General features: G+C 40.8%; 1 protein-coding gene across 1 annotated transcript in view; it reads left to right on the top strand.

Annotated features, from left to right (window-relative positions):
- Positions 1–18,999, top strand: part of LOC141013110 (LIM and calponin homology domains-containing protein 1-like) — a 100,102-nt gene that overhangs the window by 43,571 nt on the left and 37,532 nt on the right. The window contains exons 4-5 of the mRNA XM_073486667.1: positions 7,924–8,030; positions 14,947–14,977. Of these exons, the coding sequence (XP_073342768.1) occupies positions 7,924–8,030; positions 14,947–14,977 (138 nt within the window). The remainder of the gene's footprint in view (positions 1–7,923; positions 8,031–14,946; positions 14,978–18,999) is intronic.

The raw sequence follows: 18,999 nt of genomic DNA, 5'->3' as shown, positions 1-18,999 counted from the left end.
AAGGGTTACTACCACACATTTAAAATGGCAGTGAACCTTTTTGTCTGTGTCAGTGTAATGCAGAAAGCTAATTCTGGATACTATCTGACAGGCAATAACTGCAGACATACACTGACTCCAGTCATGTGACTTTTACATCATAAAGCACCAGTGTGTTATCAGGGTTTGATTACAGATACTTCCAGCTGAAAGATCTGTTTCAGTGCTCACAGCCAAGCTGTCCATCAGCAGCCGTGTGACACTGAGCCTAATGGCTCTCTTACTACTGTACACAGAGATAATCTGTAAGAAACTCTTGATTAGAACGTCGATGTCAAACGTCTGTAGGATCAAATGTTCCAGTATCGTTTTACAGTCTTTTTATTGTATTTCTTTGACTCAACAAAATTTGTTTGATTCACTAAAACCATCAAAAAGTTTTTAGTTTTTTTCAGTTAAGCAGGAAGGATTTTTCTTCCAGATCACAAAACCTGAACTGAATAATGTTCATAGTCGTACAAATCTTAAGTTTGCCTGCTGCTTTTAATGAGAGCCTGTGAACTTCAGTAGACCTGAGCTCTGCTACACTTCAGTTCAACACAGTAGATCCTTTCATGACGTCTTCAGATCTTGATCTGGATGAAGTGACCTTTCAGGGCCCGGACCAAGACGTAAACACGGCACACGCTCACACCAAATACACTTCTGCCTATCATTCCGTCCTAACTGGCTCTTACATCGCTAACCAGCGTTAATGACACACTGTACATGTTAAACATGTGGTTTTAACATTGTGGACACATTGATCATAAATTAAAGATCAGGAAGGAAACTTACATTTAGTGTATTTAGCGAAGGTGTGACAGGACGGTGTATCAGCACTAAATACTTACATGGAAACATTCTGAGATTTCTTTCCTCAAAAAAATAATTGTGAAAATGTGTCATTATCTTGATAACAACTACAGGCCACGTCAGTGTGACTGAGGAAAATCAAATGTACTGACATGTTTTATTTCCTCTGACACTGCAGAGGCTGAAGGCAAGATCACGTTCATTAGCTTGTGAAAGAGGTCCTTTGAACAGTAGTGACAGATAAACAGGTTTCAATGTGATAATGGTATATGAGAGGGGTACAGGTATATGAGAGGGGTACAAGTATATGAGAGGGGTACAGGTATATGAGAGGGGTACAGGTATATACGAGGGGTACAGGTATATACGAGGGGTACAGGTATATACGAGGGGTACAGGTATGTGAGAGGGGTACAGGTATATACGAGGGGTACAGGTATGAGAGGGGTACAGGTATATACGAGGGGTACAGGTATGTGAGAGGGGTACAGGTATATACGAGGGGTACAGGTATGAGAGGGGTACAGGTATATACGAGGGGTACAGGTATATGAGAGGGGTACAGGTATATACGAGGGGTACAGGTATATACGAGGGGTACAGGTATATACGAGGGGTACAGGTATGTGAGAGGGGTACAGGTATATGCGAGGGGTACAGGTATATACGAGGGGTACAGGTATATGAGAAGGGTACAGGTATATACGAGGGGTACAAGTATATACGAGGGGTACAGGTATATGAGAGGGGTACAAGTATATACGAGGGGTACAGGTATATACGAGGGGTACAAGTATATACGAGGGGTACAGGTATATACGAGGGGTACAGGTATATGAGAGGGGTACAGGTATATACGAGGGGTACAGGTATATACGAGGGGTACAGGTATGTGAGAGGGGTACAGGTATATACGAGGGGTACAGGTATGTGAGAGGGGTACAGGTATATGCGAGGGGTACAGGTATATACGAGGGGTACAGGTATATGAGAAGGGTACAAGTATATACGAGGGGTACAGGTATATACGAGGGGTACAAGTATATACGAGGGGTACAGGTATATACGAGGGGTACAGGTATATGAGAGGGGTACAGGTATATACGAGGGGTACAGGTATATACGAGGGGTACAGGTGATCAGTACAGAACTTCTTGTACTTATCGGTTGGTGGGTTATTATTTGCATCACAGCGTGACAGAACAGACCAGGAAGTGTGAGCTGGGCTGAAATGGCTTTTCTTATCTCATGGCGTCACTAATGGCTGCCAACGAGCCTCCTCTGGCTTTTTACAAGTGGGTGATAATTACACAGCCACATTCTTTACCGGCCCTTTTTCCACAATCACTGCTACAATAACAATTGTTCATCCTGTTAGAGCCTTTAAACCCAACAGCTTCTGCTCTCACTCCTCTCACTGATGATTTAGTGTGCAGTTTTTACATGAACATAAATACTCAGTTTCTGTTGCTCCTTGTTCTGGTTTGGTTTATGCATCATTTTCTTCCTCTCTCTTTATCTGGTTATTCTATATTACATTCTTCACTATCATCATTCATCTTCCCGTATCTGTTCATCTGCACTGGTGAACAAGCACATATTTATCGTGTTTTAAAGACTTGTTGAGGGCATTCAAAGATTCATCAGAACACAATGCTACTTTACTACCTAGCAACAACAAAAAGGTTAGCCACATTTTCACCACAGGAACTTTCCTCAGGTAATAGGAGCTAGGGCAAGAAATACATAAATAAATACATAAATGCATAAATAAATAAATAAATAAATAAATGAATAAATAATAAATAAGTTCTGACGACATTGGGGCAGAAACTTTGGGGCTAGGGCATGCAGCGCTGAACATTTCTGATTGGTCGAGTACTAGCAGCATTTTTTTTTTATTTGCAGCCACAAACAAGTTTGTCTTTTGTTCATTGTTCTTCAACACATCGACATGGAGTTGCAGAGGAAAGCATACAACACCGATGGACCGACAACGGAGCCATCATTGTTCTACAGTTGCACAAAAAAATATTTCGTACATCAGCAGACAACTTTGCTTTTTGGCTTTGTGGGTTTTAGATTGTAGTCGACACAGAGACAACAGGCTAAAACAACCTTGTAGTTCCTTGTTCTAAAAGTTAAGGGCACTTGGGTGAAAACGTGGCTATTCAGTGAAAATATTGACCTTCACAAGTTGTTTAGAAGTGTTTAGTTGTAAAATCTTAATTTTGTAAGATAAATCAAAACTGCAAAAATCAAATGAAAAAACTTTGTGCTGTTAAACTTAAAACTACTCAGTAATATATCAATGGCAGATGCACGACATCCACACCTGTATCTTATAATCTACTATCTGTTATTCAAACCCAGTCACATGAAGTTTTGGATGCTGTTTTATCTCAGAGACGAAGAGATTTTGGGATTGTTAAACTTTTTTTTTAGTTTGTGTCACACGTTTGTTTGGTGCCTCAAACAACAGTTTACCGTACAAAGAGGGGCCAAAAACATTACATGACCTTTACAAATTGGCCCAAAGGGGCAGATGAAGACAACATGTTTACGTTGATAGTTTGAGGTCATCATATAAAATGTCAGTCACACCTGCTGGTTTAACTCCAGTCTGAACAACACGACCCTCTGGACGTTAGACGCTTCATACTTCTGTCTATAAGCGTCCTGCAGGGATTTTTCTTCCTCTTGGCTGCGATTAAAGAGGTGAGAAACACATAAACAAGGCTCTGCTGTTATCTGGCCCATCGTAATAAAACACAGGCTACTCCCCCTTCCTCTTCCTGTTTGGGGGCTAATGGGAAAATGAGTCTCTGGGGAGGTTTGGCTGGTTTGTAATTAGAGCAGCTACCTCAGTGCTTCGGCAGCCCGGCCTGCATGGCTGAGTGTTCATCTGAACAGGTCGGTTGTTGCGTGCACTATTCCCGTCCGTCTCTGGGTCGACTGGTCTGTTCGTGTTTTACAGTGTAAACAGACACGTTGAATGGAAGTGATTCATATGTTTAAAAATATGTTGTGTTCCCGACATCAGGTTAAGGGCAACACAAGTATGTGTAACTTTTCAGTGACACGTATGTTAATAAAAACAATACTTGAAACGGTTTCCAGTATTGGACATTTTCAATTTTAATATTCTTTGTTTTTCATATTTAGTTGGTTTTTCTGATTTATTTGACAGGTGGAAGTTTTCAAAGCCTATGAAATAAGATAAAAATTTAACTTCAGTCATTCTGAAGACAATTTTGCTTCGTAACAGAAAAGCTAACATCTTGGATCTAAAGAGGAAAAATGAATAAATAAATAAATAAATAAATAAATGACACAACATCAGCGTGTGCTATACTGGGTTTTAAAGGCTAATACTATCAGTGTTTTTGACTTATTACAAATGTTGTAAAAACACAGAAATAAAAAGCATTTCATGATATTGTTTATCCATGATGGGCACATGATTAGGATGATTTTACTCATTGATTAACATAAACACAGATACTGACTGCAGTTAGCTAACATCAGCTGATGTACTGGTGTAACACTGCTGTAGTATGCATAGAAAAGCATATTAACAGATATATTTTGTCTTTTATGATATGATATCGGTATGTATTTGTGAATCTATATATGGTCTAGTCGTGGTGGACAGATATTGATTACAATGAGGGTTGTGTTCAATGGAACCAAACATCTTTGCTCACACATACACACGTAGGTACAGCACACACACAACATACTAGTCAGCATCATATGCACAAGCAGTAATATTGGATCTTGTAATATGTAGCTCAGTTTTTCTTCTGCTAATTCCAAATAATCCTGAACTTTTAACTCTGAGCATGCATTTAGTTTTGGTTGTAAATACCATTTGGACAATCCTTGGTGACCATGTACCACTGTTGGTATTTTTACACCGGGGAGAACTTTTGCCCAAATTTATTATGACTTCATTTTTTTTTTAAACCGAGTGTACAGAAGCTTTGTGTCTGAGTCGACCTCCTCCCTCCCCGTCCTTCTACAAACACATTCAGCTGTCAATCATTTCTTTGCGGTAGACGCCCAGCTTCCTGTGGCAGTGACCTGCAAATCCCCACAAAGTTATGCTCACCTCTTAAGTCACACACACACACACACACACACACACACACACACACACACACACACACACTCGTGCACACACTCCAAACACCCACTAAATGATCCGGTTTAACATTATGTAAGTTGCTGCTAAATGAGCTTCTCTGTTGGCTGGTTGTTTGTTTCAGTGTTTGTTATTCCAGAACATGTGAAACTCCAGCGAATGGAAAATAAGGAAACATGTGAAGTTAAAGTTGAAGTTTGTAGTCAACATCACCAGATCTCTAACTTTCCCCAGCTCCAACATATCAAGCGCTCTCTTTTTGATGTATGCTCCTACAGACATGGTTTTCTATGGGTGGTTCTTTATCACACAGGTCCTAAGAGCCGGTCTATGACAGAATGTTTACAGTACATATACAGTAGTTATTAATGTTGTTGGTAGGGCTGAAGGGTTTCATAAGGAGCATTGTCTTTTATTGAAGATGTATATTTTTGTGTTCTTACTGTCCAGTTCTGACTGCAACCTTTATTGGAAACACTGAGTCAGTCTTTCTTTATTTCTTTATTCTATTTATCTTATATCTGAACATGCGTACAATCAGAGAGGATAATGGATTGATGTATCGATCCATTGACAGGAGACCAGAATTGGCCAGTTTTCAGCATGACTGACCAGGACCGGCAACCGGCCAATCAGTGTCGGATAAATCTGATTCTGTGCCAGTTACATTTACACACAAGCTGTGTACAAACTGTATGTATGTGTATGTTTGTAAGGAATGTTAACAGAGCTGTCCAATGCTTCTCTTGTTCTCACTTTTGGAAAACTACAGTTTTAGTAAGCATAGATTAAGTACACCTGCTTTTACATGTCACCGAGCAACACATGTCCATGTATTCACACAAGTGACATATGGAAATAAGTTGACATCATGTTCATGAGCAAAGTGAAGAAGTTATAACTCAGAGTTAAGCTTTATGATCACAGAGAGCCACGCTGATGTTCTTCTAGAGGTTTAACAAATAAAAAATGGTTCTAGTTGTTAAACTTTACAACAGAATCCCATCCAGTGGGGATCTGAGTCATATCTGGATCTGTTTACTTGGATTGATGAAACAAAAAGTTTGGAGCCCCTGTTGCAGGCCGGTCCCACCCGAATAGATCCATTATTGTTCCAAGTGATAACTCATTTCCAATATTCAGAAATGTTCTTAAATAAAGCCAACATTAAAATTAATTGGATCCAACTGGACTGAAAGTCCTTTATTTTGAAGTAAAATGTGACCTTGATCAGCAGCTGTGTGTGTGTGTGTGTGTGTGTGTGTGTGTGTGTGTGTGTGTGTGTGTGTGTGTGACCCAGTTAATCTGCTGTAGGTGTGTCGTGTGCCCTCTTGAGGGTAAAACTGTCAAAAGAAGAGATTGCTGTGACCTCCCTTGAAGAGATGTGTGTGTGTGTGCGTGTGTGTGTGCATGTGTGTGTGTGTGTGTGTGTGTGTGCGTGTGTGTGGGCGGGTGGGGTTGCCTCACCAGGAGTGCAGAGATGGCGCTGTCCCAAAAACACAGGAAGCTGCAGGGTGGGTTGGGGGGGGGGTGTTTTGGTACAAATGTGGAAGGATCGTGAGAACAAGTGTGTGTGTGTGTGTGTGTGTGTGTGTGTGTGTGTGTGTGTGTGTGTGTATGTGTTTATGTATTTGTAGCCATGCATGTGTCCTTACACCAGCTTGTATGTACATATAAATAAGTGTGAGTTTTTGTGTGTCTGAGCACTTGAAGGGATGCAGATTGTGTACATATTTAATGTGAATATCAGCACATTGTGTGTGTGTTGTGGTGTGTGTGAAAGAGAGAGAGAGAGGGAGAGAGAGAGAGAGCTTGGGACAATCGAGTGGAGAGGAAATGGTGACACCCAGAGAGAGAGAGAGAGAGAGAGAGAGAGAGAGGGAAGGGCTTTGGTTGTGGCCCTCTGACGGATAGAGAGACATAGAAACAAAAGAGAGAGAGAGAGAACCTGGGAACAGGAGAGGAGAGCTCGGCTCAGGTTGCCTTCAACAAAGAGTTTGTCTGAGAGCAGGGGGGAGAGAGGGAGGACAAGATGGAGAGAGAGTGAAAGGTAGAGAAGAAGAGAAGGAAGGAATGTTTGAGGGAAAGCAGGTGAAGAAGGAGAGATAATAAAGGAAGCAGGAGACACTCGGAGGAAGGACGAGGTGGAGAGTAATCTGAGAGAGGAGACGTACGAGAACCGGCCACAAAACCTGGTGGTGTCACGTTTCTGTCGAGCAGGTATCCTGATTTTCATGTTGTGTGTGTGTGTTTGCATGTTTGTATGCAGGCAAAACAGAAGAACTAATCCTCATTCCTCTTCAGATGATCACTACTCCTACACATCTCTGTCCAGCATGTTTGTGTTTGTTTCTCTGACCTTGAAGGAGCTGGTCACAGGTGTGTTGGTGTTGGTGTATATCAGAGACTGAATGTGCAGTAGATGGAGAGGATCTTGAGCTTATCGTCGTGAGTGTGTGTTCTTGAATTATACACCTGAAGAATGAGCGTATTTCTGGATTATTAGCTGGTCTGTCTGTAAATGGGTGTTTGAGGGTTCAGACTTTGTTTAAAGTTCAAGGTTAGACTTGAGTTTATGATGAGAAGTCATTATGTGAATGAGAATAGATGGACCAGAAGTACAGAGCATTGAAGTCTGTTTACATGTGCGTGTGTCCATGTTCGAATAAAGTGTGTGTCATGCTTACGGAGGAAGACTTGGTTTTCCTCGCTGTAGCGTAAAAGTGCCAGTCATGTGTTCGCTACAATAAACGTGTGTGTCACGGTTGTGTTTGAGCTAAGACCTTGATGAATAACGGACCCGACCTCGCTTTGCCTTCACTCTCTGCCAACAGCAAATGCATCCTAATGAACCTGTGTGTGTGTGTGTGTGTGTGTGTGTGTGTGTGTGTGTGTGTGTGTGTGTGTGTGTGTGTGTGTGTGTGTGTGTGTCTCTGGTGCAGGACAACCTCAGTGTGTTTCTGCGCGGCTGTGAGGAGTTGGGACTGAAAGGCTCTCAGCTGTTTGACCCTGGAGACCTGCAGGACACGTCGACACGCCCCACCGCCAAGTAAGTCTCAAAGCTTCAGTGTTACCTCCCTGCTCAATGGATGTGTGTGTGTGTGTGTGTGTGTGTGTGTGTGTGTGTGTGTGTGTGTTTGCGTACATGTTTGTATTTCTTACAGTTTTTTTTTTTTTTCATAAAGCACAATATTTATATATTTTCAGTCAGTGAGATCTGAACTCTGGTCGGAAAGTTATTGTTCTTTTAAAAGAGACCAAATGTAGCTTAGAAATGACTTTATTATTTTGAGGCATATAAACGTAACAATATTACACATAAATACCACAGTTTGCTGTATTGTTCACATCTCTTCACAAACTTAACACCTACTACAAGTTATAAGTTACAATAATATGTTACACACATCACATCCACATCATGTCAACAAGGACTTGGATTAGATTGTGGATAAATATGAAGATATGAAGATATCAAATCCTCTTACCCATGTACATACATACAGCCTGCTCCTTCAGTTGTCAGTTCCTCATGTTGGTCAGATGACGAAGATGAAGCTGGTAAAAAAAGGAAAAAGCTTTCAGTGCACCGGCCTCTCTGCTGACAGCACCACATACACAGCCAACAGACTCTCTGATAACTGTTGGTGAATTGAAGTCATCTTCAGAGGTCATAGAGTTTAGCACTTGTTTGGATGGATGGTTGAGAAATGGACGATCCTTCAGGTTTAGATGGAGTCATCTCTACAGACATTCGTACTGTACTATTTGTGAAACTGGCTTTCTTCTTCTGTCTGTATCGTCTCTACAGTCATCACAGTGTTTCATGCTGCCTTCTCTTCCACTTCTCTCCTCAAACACCAGATGTTCAGTAGATGATCTGAAGTAGACTTTTATGTAGTTGAATAAAGATGTAATGTCTTTGTTTCTTACTGCACAAAAAAGAAAGAGGGAGCTGTTCTTTCAAAGCAAAATGATGTGAAAATTTCAAAGTTTGTGGTAACAGTAAATGATTGAATCTTTCTCAACAGAGGAACACAAATGAAAGACTGAGGCGCAGGTGATAAGAAGCAGCAAGGTTTATATTTAAAAAACAGCTTAGGTCGTTGGAAAATGGCTTCTTACCCTGATGTAGTGTGGTGGATACAATACATAAACGTTGATTTCACAGTAATATGTATGAGCAAAGAGCCATAAAGACCTCATTCATGTTTATGATAACAGTTTACTATCAGTGCTGGAGCTGACAGACGTATCTCAAGGTCCACTGACAGAGGAAGCTTTGGAGATTTAGATCATATCACATGATCTTCATCAGTAGATGACATTTTCTCAGCAGTCATGTAATGGTGATCATATTAGTGCCCAGCCAATATATCCATCAGCCAGTGTTATGGACAGATATTGGCCTTCACAGATATATCAGCATCTGCCTATAGGCTGCAGAAAAAGATGCTTGGGATGATTTATAATTATTAAATTCCCCGTGAAGTTTACTGTTTCATTGACAAAGTTTGTTTTTAACCTGTAAAATTTCCCTCCCTCTGTTACATCTTTGTCACAAGTGTTTAATAACTATATTTGAGGGATAATTGCAAAAAATGTGTGAATGTCGGCCAATAAATCAATATCAGAATTTTTTACTGAGGCATCAGCCCCAAAAATCCAGCCGTGGTCGAGCTCTAGATCAACTAAAGGACTTCTCTTCTTGAGTTAAGAGTTGAGTGACATTGGAAACAACAGTTGACAGAACTGTTGCACCTCGAGGTCCATTTAATAGCTGTTCTGGAGCTTTTTTGCATATTTTATACATTTTGATAATAGAAGAAAGGCTTGTATTTTACTGAGTGGATGGACATGGTGCTGATAATGAACACTTCAACTGTGTGTTAATAGAGTCTGTCTGCATCACTGAGCTTCTCTGTGTGTCACTCTCTGTCAGTCACCCCGTCGGTCAGTCTGTGCATCAGACAATCGTCCAGTTCACTGCCAACATAAAGAAACTGACTGAGAGTCAATGGAAGTGTGTCAGTGGACACAACTGCTCTCTGTCCCAATACGACACGAGAGTTTACATCAGCCACTGAACCCTGACTCCTGCTCTGTTGCTTGGTAACAAAGACAAGTGCATCTGTTTTTTTTTAATATATATTCTGTGTGTGTGTGTGTGTGTGTGTGTGTGTGTGTGTGTGTGTGTGTGTGTGTGTGTGTGTGTGTGTGTGTGTGTGTGTGTGATTGCAGCATGTGCTGTCCTCATGCTGGCTGTGCAGAGAGGGGACAGTACTAATCTTAGCTGGTCTCAGGAGGAGCTGCTTGACTGGTTTCTGTCAGGACAAGAGATTCTTTGAAAGCACTGAGCTGTGTGTGCGTGCGTGTGCGTGCGTGCGTGTGTGCATGTGTATTTTTGTACATAATGTTTAAGTGGTCTTTGTTTCCGAGCATGTGTGCAGGTGTACAGGGGTAAACCCCAGAGTTCAGCTCCAGGTTTATCTGGTGTCATTTTCAGTAACCCTAACCCTTCAACAATAATATAATGTTATTTTTGTCTTTGCACAAATATTTTACTGTCAAACTTCGCTCGACATTAACTGGTGCCAGTAAGAAATGGATGTGATATTTAGGTTTGTAGAGTTATTTGTTGTTGATGGATTTTTCCTGGTGGGTGTCAGGAGAAAACTATATAAACCAGAATAACAATATGTGTGTTAACGCTGCAGCCTGTCACTCAAATTCAACCCACATCCAGCATCGCCTGCAGTCACACAACCTTTCACTCCTCCTCCTTCTCTATGAGGAACAGGGTGTAAGATTGTGAGTGTGTCCAGTGTCCAGCTCGATGGAGACAGGAGCTGCAGTGACCCTCATTCAAGAACAACTGATTGTTCATACACCTGTTTATATGAGGAGGAGCGGTGCCGCTCGGTTACAGTGAGTCCAAGGACACTGATCGGGGGTTATGTCAATAAAGTCTTTAATATAAAGCTCTGTAACTTAAAGGGTTGAGCAAGATTAAGAGATTATATCGTTATCATGATATGAGACTATATATTGTCTAAGCTTTTGAATATTGTTACATTATGATATGACAGTATGTGTTGTCTCCTGCTTGTTTAAAGGCTACATTACAGTAAAGTGATGTCATTTTCTTTACTCACTTACTCATTATATCCACATTACTGATGATTAGTTATCATTATCATTCATCTTACTTATGTATTTTAGGCGATTTCAAAATATTGAGACATATATATTGTGTATCATGAAATAGCCAAAAAGTATTGCAATATTATTTTAAAGCCGTGTCGCCCTGTTCTAATAACTTGTAACTATGATTTGTGACTTTGTAACTGCTGTTGTTAGGCAGCTGCTTAACTTATCTCTGCAGTTTATGTTTCTTTCCTGTCCAACCTGCTTTTTGCTTCAGTAAATTATGCAGTGCAGAATCCTTTATGACTGTATTTTGTTCATTTGCTCTGCCTCCGCTGCCTCTCCTGAGTTACAAACTAACATTATAAGGCAGTGAACAGACAGCAGTGCATTTTGGGAACGCTTGATTATACCGTAGATTGTAATAATAGTTAATTTCCCACAGTCAAACAGAAGTTCAAAGTACAAAGTGATAATGCAAGAAGAATAACAGAGGAACCAAATCAGAGCTTCACCTCAGCTGTAGTGGATCGTCTTCTTCAGTGGAAGATTTTCATGCTGAATGGTTATGAATATGCTCGCTCTAGAGATAGCATCAGGAATATTTGGGCAATCAAATTTGGCAAAAAGTGAGAAGGAAACAGTGGTGTCATTGTTTCAGTGGCCCTGTGCTATTTCCAGTGGTTATGTAACTCTGTCGTACAGGATGCTATTTCCTCGCAGCTTGTACCCAGGACAGGAAGCTGTTGTTCTTCTCCCCCCTGAGTCTCTGGACAGGTGTTTACTCATCCAGGAAACAGCTTTGGACATGCAGGTATGAAGACAGGCAGGTTCAGGTACACTGTGAGCTCAGACCTGAAGTATGTGCTGTTCCTCCATGTGTTGATGGAAACAGATGGATTTCCAGGAGAGGTGACAGTTTGCCAGGTGGAGAGAGAAGCTGCGTTTCCTCTGAGCTGCCCAACAAGTTTCACACAAAGTTTTGAAATGCCACAAAAAGTCAGAAATGCAGGTGTAAATGTAAAAAAGAAAGATTTCATTAATTTCCTAATTTTTTTATGTAGTTTAGTATTGAGTTGGGCTATTTTGGGGCCTGGCTGGGAGGTTTCTCTTTACACATTTATGTATATTAAAAAAAAACATTTTAAAAACATTTTGAAGACTTACACCAACAGATTAGAAGTCTTGTAATAAAACAGACTGGTTGCACCAAGCCTTCATCATTATTTATTCAGATAAGATTGTCATGGAGTGCACTTTTGCATTGATCAAACTTCCTCAATGTGACATTTCCGCTTAGTTTTTCTAAATGTATCGGCATTAAATTGTTTGTAGACACAGTCAAAAAAAAGAAAAAGAAATGGGAGAAAAACATAAATCATAAGTTCATCATTCATTTCTTTATAGAATCTGACCAACCCTTCTGAAAAGGTAATGGCGACTTAAATAGCGACATAATGAACTTCCACATATGTCATGTTACCATATACTCACACTAAATATTATAGCAACAGTTTGTAAGAGGAGTAGTTTAAAAAGACAACGAGAATAAAACCCCAAACTGTTTTATATAATGTACATCATTGATATGGTTATAATATAATAGAAGATATCTGTATTTGTGTTCATCACTGAAACTGTTGGAATCAAACCATGGAAACTCTGATAGAGAGAGAGAGAGAGAGAGAGAGAGAGACAAAAGAAAAGGTACAACTGCCTCTAAATATGATCTAATACCTCTGGAATCTGCTGTGTGTCCTTCAGCTTTGCTTCTTCAAGGTAAAAGTGGAGAAAAGGAACCGGCCTCTGTGTTTGTTTAGTCAGCTGACAGACAGCGAGGATGATGAGGATGATGAGGAGGGATGAAGGGGATTTACACATCATTCCCTGCAGCTACTTTCACCTCGCTCTTCTTCTCCTCTTTCACTCGTCTCTTTGTCAGGTCACTGCTGTCATGGAAAACTCAGGCAGCTGCACTCTGGGTGTGACTTGTGTGATGAGTGAGGACGGCTTTGTGACCTGAAGCTCTGGAAACTACTTAAAAACAGTCTTATAGACTCTGTATTGTACTAGTGCTCTGTTCCATATTGGGCGAGACATTTCCGATACAAGGTGATTCATTACATCTGACAAGCTGTTTTGTATCCAAGATGATCTGTTGTTTGAGATGTCTTGACTTGGATCCCCATTAGATACAGTACAATATAAGAAGGACCTGTTGCCCTCCTCTGAATATATAAGTATATATATATATGAATATACACATAAATGTTGCTACAAGCCGACACAGAGGAGGTCTTATGGGTAACCACAGGTGATGTGAAGTTTGGAAACAGAAGTAAAAGGTCATTAAAGTGCAATCTGTGATTCGTCTGAGAAGTGGACTGCAGATGTTTTCAACAGGATCACGATCTAAAACCATCAGATCGTCCATACATGGGAACCTGTATTCTATGTGCAGCAATCCTTCACCCAAACATGTTTTCCAGAGATAATTGGTGTTCTCTATGAGCGCTCTGTTGTCTGTCCATGGGATTGTGATTCATAATGAGAGGTAATGAGAGAAACATACTTAAACCATCATGTTTTCCTGCTGCAGCTCTGCAGCCAGCCACCTCACAACTAGTGAAGAGAAACCACATCCCTCCCACCCTGGCTTCTCTCCACCGGCTCTTTTCTAAACCAGTAGAGAATTATTTCATCTCCTGTAGGGCTGGTTTTTGGGATAACACTTGGTTATACTGCAGAGCATTTAATCTAATGAGCCTGAGAATAGATTTAGAGCTTTTTTGGGTCCAGTCCAGGCTGGAGCCTGAGGATGACCAGGCGTCTGTGTTCGGGTGCTTTGACTCAGCACAGCATTAAAGGCAAAAGGAGACCAACCGAAGTCTTTCTGCCAAAAAGCACTTTGTAAGACTTCCAACTTTTCTTTTTTTTGTGACTGTATTTGTGTGAAACTGTTTTCCAAAGTGGAGCAGAGACATATCACTTCACTTTATTTTGAAAAGTGTGTCTGTTCAGGGATTTTTGACTTTTCCTCGGGCTGAAAAGATCCTTTGTGGTTAACTTTCACAGTTCAGGAGAATAAAGATAAATCAGGTCGTATCTCTTTGTGTGTGTGTGTGTGTGTGTGTGTGTGTGTGTGTGTGTGTGTGTGTGTGTGTGTGTGTGTGTCTGTATCTGAGTCTACTTCTCTGGTGCTGCTGTGTTTCTCTCTCTCAGCCTAGAATTATATACAAGTGTGCTTTGGGGTCAGTTTTACAACTGGTTCATTCCACTTCCCATTTATAGCTTCAAGCGGTGATCCGCAAGATCCGCATCTTTTCATTTTGGCAACATCTGTGGCGCTAAGTGGCCACTGCTGTGGTGTTTCTGCACTGCACCTCCCAGAGACCACTTGGCAGTCACACCATGTGACCCCCACTGTGACATCTATCTCCTGATGATGAGTGGCAGATCTAGAAAGACGCTCTGGCTTTTGGTCCAGATGAACTAACACAGATATTCAGTCGCGGAGCTGATATTTCTTATAGCTGAAGTCAGGCTGCAGCCATCGAACACAACTGTTGGAAATATTAAATATCACCAACAACAAACTGGATCTACAGATTCAATGCTTTTAGATGCTTTTAGTTCTCCCTGCGTGGGCTGCCGCTCCTGCAGATCCCTCTATATATTGAGTAAGTTTGTGTTTTTGCTGCATGGATATGTGGGAGTTTGATGGTTTGAAAGGTGTCTGCTGCTTTTTGTATGTGAAATATTTAATTAAATTACACCAGAAGGCTCACTCTGTCTCCCTCTCTCTCTCATCCTCCCAGGGGAAGCGACTGCAGCCGAAAACTCAAGAATGTAAGTGATACGTCTGGATTACTGTGGGATCATTTGTTTGTGTGCTAAATGTATGTTTGGATGGAAACTGTTATTATGGTGCAGTGTTTCTGTTTGTGCTGTGGTTGTCACTCTCTTTTCTTTCAGCTCTTATGTCTGTCAGTCTGCTTTATGTAGAACACTTTACTGTGGGAGGTTACCCTAGCTTTACATCTACTGGCTCCTCTGTTTAATCTGCCCTCTGTAGTCTTCTCCACCAAATCTTTTCATTTCATCTACTCTTCCTGCATTTGGTTCAAACTCTACATTTTAGCTCCACATATTCAGTTGATAGTGTGTCCTTCACTTTCAGTCTTCCTGCAGAACAAATCACATAGTTTATTTACAATAACTTTCAGGTAGAAAACCTCTGCATCACACACAAGCTCCATACTATTTACTAACACTTTCACCAACGTTAAGTTTGAGATCTAATCACAGCACCTTGAGTTAATCTGAAATGTCGTTCTTATGTAGATATCCAGAACTGTAGCAAAGCAACAGTACAGAGGACATGAAATAAGCGCAGATAGGTTGGACCATGTTGAACTAAATATCTTTTTTTTTAATATAAAGTATGTATATATATATATATATATATATATATATATATATATATATATATATATATATATATATATATATATATATATATATACATATATATATATATGTATATATATATATATATATATATATATATATCTCTACATATATATATATATATATATATATATATATACATATACACATATACATATGTATATATATATATGTATGTATGTGAGGACAAAGCCTCTGTACATGCTGTGCCACTCTACCAACTAGATATCGTTAAACACTACAGTTACAGCTTAAAATGACCACAGAAAACCACAAGTTTGCCAATTTCACATATCTCAGCAATGCAAATCAGCCGCCAGCTTTCTAAGCAGAAGTGACTGTTGTCTGTTCTACTTCTGTATTATCTTCTGTCCCTGTCTGTTCTGTGTGTTTACTCTACTTACTTAATCTCTTTTTATATTGTCAGTTACACACAGACTCAACGTACAGTACAGTTTGTAGTTTTATTCAATTCGTTTGTGCTTTAATTCTTTTCATTTTTTTCCTACTCTGCCTATTGTAGTTCACAGGGTAATTTTTTGTCCTGTCACTTTTTACAGCGTGTCTTTTTGTTCATATCTACCTCAACCCCTCTTCTGTTTTTCTAATAATGCTGCTTTAAGAAATGGAGCACACATTGCTAGCCCTGCCCACTCTGCAGTCAGAGCCCTCTCTCTCTCTGTGATGCTGCTGTACGCTGTACAAGTTAATGTGTCGAGCTGCAGAGCTGGCCTGGGCTGCTAGCTCATTTAGCTGACTACACACAGGGACTCTCAGCCACATTAGCCAGTATTTGCAGTAACAGCAATTGGCCCACAAAGTCCTAGCAGCCAGCGCTTTAGCCAGGACCTGCTACTCCGATATGCTACAGCATTATGGATCTGTCCTGCAGACTGAGGACTGAGGACTAGGATTTGATAGCAGCTGTCTCCTCTTCTGTTGAGAGGTGAAGGAGCGCACTGGGAAGAATTTGCTGATGCGGTGATGAAGGTGTTTAGCAAACAGACTGGATGTTGAAGTAAGAAGAGGGCACTGCATGGATAGGTGCAACATCGCTGTAGTCACGAGATGATCGTTAGCAGGTGCAGGTGTGAACAGAAAGGCCTGATTGTGATGAGTAGTTCAGGGAATCTGCATCTTTATGTACCACTACAGGTCTGCTGAGTGTGGCGTGTGATTTAATGTGTGAATGAATGGCCTTTTGTGTATGTGCTTCCTCCTGACTTTGTGTATACATCACTTTAGTGTGTGTGCACATGAAACAAAGAGATTACGTTTTTCGGTGGAACCTCTTCAGGAGGTCTTTCCACATCTTTGACATCACAGCTGCTGAAACTGAAGTGCCCTGTTGTTTATATTCCTGTCAACACTGGCAGCTTTTATTTGAACTACTGCAGCTCTGTGCTCGTGTCCAAGTTTCATTTTTTGTCCGGGTGTTTGTTGTAGGTTTAGGGTTGCGTGTCTGAATCATGCGGGCGCAGCTGTGTCATGTTTCCCATTGTGTTGTGCAGTTTGGATCAATACGAATGTGTTTAAAGCAAACTAATAAGCAAGTGAAACACATTTGGTGCTGCTGACCCACTTCTAATGGGAGCTGGCACGGATGTTGTCATTACACTGATGACACAAATGCAATACAATCTGCTGGTCAATGAAGCATCACCACAGCCAGTGCAGGGTTGCTTCAGCCCGGCAGTTGTACATTAGTGGCTTTCTGTGCAGTAACAAAATAAATCAACAGATGAAATTCAGCTCCAGTATCACCAGTTGTTGTAGTCTGATCTGGTGTCCACTTTTTTGCAGTCCTTGACCAAAACGTTAAATCCCTCCCTGCTGTAATGTCGCAGCTTAGAAAGGCCAATTATACTTTGGCATAAAATATGAAGATTTCCCTCCATGGATCAGCTCAGTATCACACAGGAAAGACTTTGTTCTTCTTCTCATCAGCACGCCACTTTGTCTTTGCTCTTCCTCTGAGTGTGTTTGAACGGCTGACGCTGTTCACACTGACAGTATGACTGAAATAAACACATTAAGCCACGCTGAGCTTTCTTATCAAAGCAATCCCTGTGGAGTGCCGGTTGACATGGACACAGTAAATATAGCTGGGAACACTTAGCCCACAGTGCTAAAGGTGCAGCTCTGTGTGATCTCCCTGTGGCCGCAGCAGATCTCTATATTCTGCATTTTAGGCTTTTAGCTGACTCCAAAGGGAGTTACACTGAATGCAGTAATCTTCAGTCTCACAGTCACATTCAGCATTACTTCAGGACATTTGGTTAGCAGGAGTAAGAAGTACGTCCTCCTTCAGCTCCTGATTCTACAAGGTTACTGTGTTGGAAGGAGATGAGATTGATTTGGTAATTTATGCACTCACAGCTAAGCTAGCTAACAGGGAAATATAAATCACCTTGGCCCCGGAGGGATGCTGTGTTTTAGCAGGAGAGGTGTCTGTGAAAGGTTTCAGGGTCAGAACAAGGGCTCAGTCTTGTCGTGCAGGACATGTTAGCTAACATGTAACTTCTTTGGAAGCAGCTTGTGCTGCTTTGTAGAGAGAAAAGTGAAAGGAACAGAGCGGAGATTGTTTTCATTGTTTAATAGACTTTTTGTAATTATATGCTTGTTTGAAACGTTTTGCTGGCATCAAATTCAAAATAGGTTGTGACAGAGACAACAAAACACAGGTTCACTGGTCACAGCTGACAGCATCATGATTAGGTTTGAACCATCCTCGAAAGGCACTTTTCACACTTTGTGAAAGACATGACTGTATAAAGGATGTCACCACACGGGCTCAGAAACACTTTGCAAAGCTGTTATCACTTCTGTTTTTAGCAGAAGCTTCTGTTTTTGGAGTTGGGGTTGTGTTATGAAGACAGGTCTTGGCCTGCATTGCTACGTGTTCATACTGTACATCTACTATAATGAATTGCACAGTTGTCCTGTAAAAGAAAACATTCAGTTACTCTAATGTTGTGCAATTCTATTCAATTTGTGGCAGTGGTTGGTTTGGAAGAGTCAGCTCAAGCGAAAACAAATTGGCTCAATGTACCTTGAATGACTTCTGTCTTGACAGTCTAATGGACAGTATTATATTACATCTGAAGCCTTAACTGGATGGTCACTTTGTCTTTTATTGGTTATTATGTTTCATGAATCTGAACAATACATAACACACACACACACACATACACACACACACACACACACACACATACACACACCTTAAGAAGAGCCTTGTGTGTGTTGTTCAGGAGGTGTTATATGGGGTCCTTACTCTGACTGCTAGAGTGTTATTGTTCCTCTTGGCACTCAGATGTGCTGTTGTACTTCTGCTGCTGCTGTAACGTCTCTACAGTCGTGTTCAATGCTTTGCTTTGACTTCTTCTTCTGAAGTCTTC

This window comes from Pagrus major, chromosome 18 (genome assembly GCF_040436345.1).
Source record: "Pagrus major chromosome 18, Pma_NU_1.0".
Classification (NCBI taxonomy): Eukaryota; Metazoa; Chordata; class Actinopteri; order Spariformes; family Sparidae; genus Pagrus; species Pagrus major.
The sequence above is the reverse complement of the archived record's forward strand: the minus strand, read 5'-3'. Positions and strand labels throughout refer to the sequence as shown.